This window comes from Chrysochloris asiatica, unplaced genomic scaffold, assembly GCF_000296735.1.
Source record: "Chrysochloris asiatica unplaced genomic scaffold, ChrAsi1.0 scaffold00246, whole genome shotgun sequence".
Taxonomy (NCBI): domain Eukaryota; kingdom Metazoa; phylum Chordata; class Mammalia; order Afrosoricida; family Chrysochloridae; genus Chrysochloris; species Chrysochloris asiatica.
In genome coordinates this window covers 180,690-188,128 of record NW_006408764.1, presented here as the reverse complement: position 1 = coordinate 188,128, position 7,439 = coordinate 180,690, and the positions used below count along the sequence as shown (strand labels likewise).

At 43.0% G+C, this 7,439-nt stretch overlaps 1 protein-coding gene across 1 annotated transcript; it reads right to left on the bottom strand.

The window, feature by feature from the left end:
• Positions 1 to 315: 315 nt before the first annotated feature.
• IQCF2 (IQ motif containing F2) lies at positions 316 to 7,122 on the bottom strand. Its single transcript, XM_006873643.1, has 2 exons — positions 6,991 to 7,122; positions 316 to 705 (listed from the first exon to the last, which is right to left on the bottom strand). Exons 1-2 carry the CDS (start codon positions 7,120 to 7,122, stop codon positions 316 to 318), a joined length of 522 nt encoding a protein of 173 aa, XP_006873705.1.
• Between the last annotated feature and the right edge of the window lie 317 nt (positions 7,123 to 7,439).

Below are 7,439 nucleotides of genomic sequence, written 5' to 3'. Positions count from 1 at the left end.
CACCTGGAGGCAGATAGAATCTGAGGGAACTTACCTCTCTATCTCAGCTCAAGCGCCATCTTAATAAAGTTGTGCCTTCTGTTCTTCATCTTGCTGAGTCCTTATTGGCTTTTGTCACGTTGAGCAATGGACCTAGTATTTGGTGGGAAACAGTATGCTAGAATGTCCACGGAAGGGTAACACCATAAGTTACTGCAGTGGGTGGCACCAACACTAGTAATGCCACTGTGCTGGAGGAGACCATGAGACACAACAGACCAAGTTAGTTAGATCTTTACTGGGGACAGAAGATCCAGTGACCCTTCTAAATAGTCCTTAGGGATTGATGATCTCGATACGGAACTGCAGGTGAGTAGTTGTGACCACACAGTGACCCCGGAGGACAGCACAAGTCTGGCAAGTGTGGTATTTCCAGTGGCACTGGATGACATTGATAGCGTTGAGTACTTGGCAGTATCTCCAGTGGATGCGCCACATACGGATCAAAGACTGGAGCTTAACCACTGCCCACTCTTTCTTCACATAAGTAATCAGGACTGCCTTCTGCTTTCTCTCCAGCTGCTTCTCCAGCATCTGCCGCCACCAGCACTGAATGACCCAAGCCCTGAGGGCTGCATGCAGCAACGTCCTGCGCACCAGTGTACCTCGCCACCAGGCCTGGATCTTTATACTTGAACTTTCTTTATAGCCTTTTCTAGGTACTTTCTAGACAGAGATAAAAGAGGCAACTCAGGGTACTTCCTGCCACCAACTTACAGGGTCTTCTTAGAAGAAGGCTAGATGTTCTCAAAAATAGACCTTTCTCAGAGAGTTCAGGGAAATCAGCAGTACACTGGCTCAGAACTAGGAGACCTGGATGGTGGTCTATCTCTGTCACTATGGACACATCTTGCACTCAGAGTTTCAGACCTCTTGATTAACAATGATCAACTAGAAGGACATTATCAGAGGTCTGAGGGACTTTGTTAGTCACACTCCACATCTTTAGTGCTGACTGGATTTGGGAGTTGTGACATTATGATTTTGCTTAGTTATTCTCTAATAATTCCAGTCTCAAACCACCATTAGCTCACCTCTCTTCACAGCACTGTACTTTAACATTATGAGGGATTTTCAGCACTCAAACCCTATACAAGAGTCACTATGGGTCAGAACTGACTGGATGGCATTGAACAACAACAACCCTGTATTCTACTTTGCCCCAAACAAAACCCACTGCCATCAAGTCCATTCTAATTCATAGGGATCCTATTAGGGTTTCTGAGATTGTACATTTTTATGGGGGTACATAGCCTCATCTTTCTTCCATGGAGCAGCTGGTGAATTTGAACCACAAACCTTGCAGTTAGCAGTTCAGTACTTACCTTAAAACACCACCAAGACTCATATTCTGTGCCCAGTCTCCCAGACTATTTTGAATGGTCTACTTTTTAGGACAAAGGAGCTCTGGTAGTGCAGTGGTTACGAATTGGGCTGCAAACCGCAAGGTCAGCAGTTCGAAACTACCAGCTGTTCCGTGGGAGAAAGATGAGGCACTCTGTTCCCGTAAAGATTTACAGCCTTGGAAACCCTGTACAGGGTCACTATGAGGTAGAACCGACTCCATGGCACATAACCACCACCACCACCACCACCACCACCACCACTTTTTAGGACAAGGTGCACCTGACCTAAATCATGGTATTTCCAGTTGCCTCCTATGCATGTGAAACCTGGTCAATGAAAAAGGAAGAATGGAGAAGAATCAATGTAGCATTTGAATTATGGTATTGGCAAAGAATATTGAATATACCATAGACTACCAGAATAATGAACAAATCTGTTTTGGAGGAAGTACAACTGGACTGCTCCTTGTCAGTGACAATGGTGATGAGACTTCGTTTATCGTACTTTTGGCATATTGTCAGAAAGGACCAGTCCCTAGAGGACATCAAGTTTGGTAATGTGGAGGGTCAGTGAAAAGGAGGAAGACCCTTAATGAGATGGATTGACACAGTGGTGACAACAACAGGCTCAAGCATAATAGTTGTGTTATGCATAGGACCAGGCAGTGTTTTGTTCTGTAATACATAGGATAGGGCTGTTGTGAGTCGGAACTGACTAGATGGTACCTAACAACAACAACAACTCTTTAATTCAGAATTGCCCCGTTCTCACCTCTCAACCCCATGCATTTCCTTATGTCTTTCATTATCCAAAGTCACTCTCCATGTCACAGTCAAACCCAGACTCAAGAATGGGGATGGAGGGAAAATGAGCCAATATTGGGTTGACCCCTAATTATTTAAGACAGTGGCTCCATTAAAGGCAGAATCTCACACCCACAGTACACAGGTATTAAAGTTATGGATTTCTCTTAATTAATGGAGGTTCTATCTACCTTGTTGCGCATCTTCTTTTTAATTATCTCCTCTGTAATTGAAGAGCTATGGACTTGCTTCTGAATTGATAATTACATGGGAAACGCATAAGTGAGTTAAGAATGATATTTCTCCCTATGGCTTTGCATAAAGCCATCCACTTGCCTTAGCATCTGTTCTTTTCCCAAGACCAGTAAAGTCCAGGATGATCCTTATTCCCCACCCCTGATCCCTGACCACATCCTTCTTAGTGGACGTGGCTGTGTCTCTTACACAAAATTGAATTCACATGGGCTATTGTAGATGTTTAATTATCCCTGATTTCTATGGTTCCCAAGGCTTGGCATGTACGAGTGAAAGGAGAATAGGGAGCCATGAGTTCACAATTGCAGCTATGACATAGCATCAGCACACCTGCCATACTATAGAGTCACTCCACCTGAAAAGGTCCTTAATAGAAAATTATTTTTACCTACCATGACCCAAGCATTGTTCTAGAGGTTATGGATCATCAATCTAACTTCTCAACTTTCAAAAATAACTTATTAAGAAACAATTTCAAAGTTAGAGAGAAATACTGGAAAAAAAAATCTTTTATACTTTTCACCCAGAGATCCCATTCAAATTTCACCAACTGAAATTTGGTGCCCAGATACCATTACTGATCATAATCAAAGATTTCATAGAAGAAATCTGATCAAAAGGGGAGAAGTACAGAACAGAATTTAAAATTATCATATGTCTTAGGCTGGGGTCTCTAAAGAAGCAAAACCAATGAAACTTTATAAACATAAAGGGACTCCTGGTGTGGAACTGTAGGATCAGCACTGGACTGCAAATCACAAGGTTGGTAGTGCAAGCCTACCAGCTGCCCCTTGTTAACCGTATATAAGTGACTCGACAGTACTTAACAACAATAATAGCATATATATACAGAGAAGTTTAGATCAAGAAAATGGCTCACTTGCAGAGGTGGGAGAGTCCCAAGTCTGGGCTAGGTGAACCAAGATTGGTGGGTGGGCCCAGGAGGCAGACAAACAATAGAGCAGGCCAATGACTCAGATTTAAAGAACTAGAGGCTAGAGGACAACCCAGACACAAGATCCAGATCCAGTGGAAGAAAGAGCAAGCTTTTCTTTTGTGTCCATTATATTGGGAGCAGGCAACGCCACCAAGAAAACATCCTTTCAATTGATTGACTGCTCACAGCCAATCATTATAGTTTTAGCTATTAGATTTCACCATAGAGATAACCACGTCTTCACTGCCAAATCACTGAGAATCCTGGCCCAGTCAATTTGACACTTAATCTTAACTGTCACAGTCTACACCTTGATAAATTGACACCTGTAAACCATAAGCATAACCTCTAAATAAAGAAAATGGTAAAGTCATACTTGCATCTAACATGATATAACTAAAACGCAAATAATTGAAATGCACTGGCCCCCTTTACATCATATATTTCACAAATGAACAAGACAAAAAGATTTGATTCACACATACAAAACAAGGCAAAACAAAAAAATATATTTATAACAATTACAGCCCACATTTCTGCAACGGGTCATGTGGCCATAGCTATCTTCTTCAACTCCCCATTCCATATTCCCTTGGTCCTCTGCAAGCACTTCTGCTGGCCATGGTTTTTTTGTGATCCAAACACTCATTCCTGAAAGGTCTATGCTAGTAGTCTTCACGTTGGAATTAGGTTGCTGTGGTATAACATTGACTTTAACCACAGGACATGGTAGGACTAAATGACGCCCTAAGGAATCTCCTGGATGCCACACATAGTCTTCTTTATCTCCATTATGTAATGTCAAGCCAATTTTCCCTTGGTAATCAGGATCAATCTTATTACCCAATATAGTAACTCCCTTCTTGGCTTGTTTATCCAGAGGCATAAGGAGTGCAAAATGTCCTGGGCACATTCATTTTTTTAAAATTGTGAATTGGGTGAAGGTTTACATACAAGATCATCAGCTTTACATTCAGCAAATTATACACTTTGTTTCATCTCAATGATTACAATCTCTTTCCTGCAACAACTGTTATCTTACTTCCTCCCTGTGGCTCCCTATTTACATCTTATATTTCACAAATGAACAAGGCAAAAATATTCGATGAACATTTTAAAAAACCCCATCTATTCACTTAAATGTTCAAAGGGCATATTCTGCAAGCCAGCCTCCTGCTGCAGACAGCTTACCCAGTTCATGAGTCTAGAGCCCTGAGCTGCTCTGTCTCTCCATGCCACTGCCTCTGCCAGAGTCTCTGCTTTTTTAAAAAAATGTTTTATTGTGAATTATGTGATAGTTTGCATGGGAGAACATTAGCTTTACATTGATCCTATTGTATATCATTACATTGTTATGGTTACAATCCCCTCCATGCATACATCAACCAACCAAAGGGTATACCCTGCAAGCCTGCCCCCTGGTCGTCAGCACACAGTCCCTCTCCCTCTCTGGGTCTAGAGTCCCCAGCCACTCCATCTCTCCACGTCATCATCTCTGCCATCACTGCTTCTCTGGGTAGGGTCCCACTCTCTGCTCTTCTCCCTTGATGGTTCCAGGGACCTCCACTCCTGGACTGCAAAGTCAACCACTCCCCTCTCCTTTTGCCACAAAAGTCTACCTTTACATTTCCAACCCTCACAGTCAGTCCTGATAGTAAGTATTCACTATTGTACCACATGAGTCCTATCCCCATCTCCTTTCATCAGTCCCACCCAGACAGATTAGATACTACTCAATAGAGAGTCTACCTTCCTCCACGCCCTCTGGATCTAGGCTCCCTCATGAAAGCTTGTAAGCCAGTTACTTCTTGCCTTTGTAGCACCTCCATTTTGGGTAGCCAATGTCCAAGTTGCCCATCCCTGTCTACTCTGTGTATGGAGGGGGTGGGAATGATCCTCACTGTAAAGATTTTGTTCCCTCTTTTGAGCTACTGCATCCATAGGTGTAGGTCAAGTTCATCAAATTGTTTCAGATTTCTTTTTTTCCTCTTCTTTCTTCTTCTAGTTGAATTTGGATCTTCCAGCCATTGAAGCCAGGTCAAGCGGGTATTATCTGCAAGTGTGGGTGTTCTTGTGCATATGCCCTCTCTTCTTATCAGCTGGATGCTTTATTCTCCACTCTAGTCCTCTGTGGCTATGTCACTAACTCTGAGCCCAGGAGTCCCCAAGTCTTGCCATACTGCTGGCAAACCAGGTCTCTATCCAGGTTCACAGGAGTCTATTGAACATGGTTGGACTTAGCTCGCAGCTTCATTGCTGTTTTTCCCTCACTTCCCCTTATTGGTGACCAGCGTGGTCACCAGTCAGACCACATGTCTGCTTGTATATTCCCACTGAGTCTTAGTCTTGGAAAGGGATTTACTCTGAGGAGACCCGACCACTTGCCTTGATGTCTCCTGGGAAAGCATCTTGGTTGTTCTTATAGTAGTTAGTCGGACTGCCATTATTGTTTTGTATTTTTCCTGATGGCCTTTCTTACAAGAAGTATCTTCTGTTCTTTAGCCACTCCAGGCTGCTCTGCTTGTCCTTCAAATGGAAATTTCCCACCTCAGAAGGTTCTGGATGGGGTTTCAGGATTCCTCCTATGGTATTATGCAATGCAGAGGCCCTGCAGGAAGCCTCCTTCACTGGACAAGTTGTAGCCCCATTTTAGGTATTCCAATAAGTTATAGGCAGAAGACAGATTTACAAGCTTTCTATGGTGGTAATTCTGGCTATTCCTTTCTCTCTCTATCAAGTGTCTATTTTATAAGGGTATGCAAGGGAAACCAAGATTCAAAAGATAGCCAAGCATCTTAACATTATTTCCAGGGGACATTCTTAAGTTTCAGTTCAATAGAATCAATGCTTTGTTTCCAGGAGGGAGTACTTCTCCCTTTGGAATGAAAATGTCCAGACCAAAAGAGCAGAAAGTCACAGGGACAGGAAGCAAAAAATTTTTAAGTGGGTCACTAGGAGTAATAGCGAATGGTGCCACTCCCATTTCTACCCCTTGATTCCTGAACTCATGAATCCTAGCAATTGGAGAAAAAACACCTTATGTTGGATGCTGGTTTAGAGCATAGAGAGCCTCTTGGAGAACATCGCCCCAAGCCTGCAAGGTATTGTCACCTAGTTGGCACCATAATTATGCCTTTGGAAGGCCATTCCATCATTCAATTAAGCTAGATGCTTCAAGATGACGAAGAACATGGTAATACCAGTGAATTCTATGAGCATAGGTCCATTGCCATTTGTTGTGAAGTAGGGCCCTTGATCCAAGGCAATGCTATATGGAAACGCATGATGGTAGATAAGGCATTCTGAAAGACTACAAATGGTAGTTTTGGCAGAAGCATTGTGTTCAGGGAAGGCAAATCCATATCCAGAGTAACGCCTATTCCGGTAAGAACAAAACACAACCCTTTCCATTATGGAAAAGGTCCCATGTAATCAACCTGCAACCAGATTGCTGGTTGATCTCTCTATGAGAAATTGTCCCATATCCGGGACAACTCAGTGTTGGTTTCTGCTGCTGGCAGATTGAGCCCTCAGCAGTGGCTGTAGCCAAGTCAGCCATGGTGAGTGGAAGCCCATGCTGCTGAGCCCATGTATAACTTCCATCTCTACCGCCATGGCCACTTTGTTCATGATCCCATTGGGAGTAGGTGGAGATGGAGTATGATTAGTTACCACAAAACGTGTCATCCTGTTCAATTGGTTGTTAAAATCCTCCTCCGCCAAGGGTATCCTTTGGTGCATATTCACATGAGACACAAATATCTTCACTTTTTTTGGCACATTCAGAGATGTCTATCTACATATCTTTTCCCCACAACTGTCACCAATTTTCCAATAATGTTCCTTCCAAGTTCCTGACCATCTAGCCAAACCATTGGTCATAGCCCATGAATCAGTATACAGTCTCCCATCTGGCTATTTCTCCTTCCAAGTAAAATGAACAACCAGCTGCACTGCTCAAAGTTCTGCCCATTGGGAAGACTTCCCTTTACCACTGTTCCTCAGGGTAGTCCCAGAAAGGAATTGTAGTGCTGATGCTGTCCACTTCCAAGAGATGC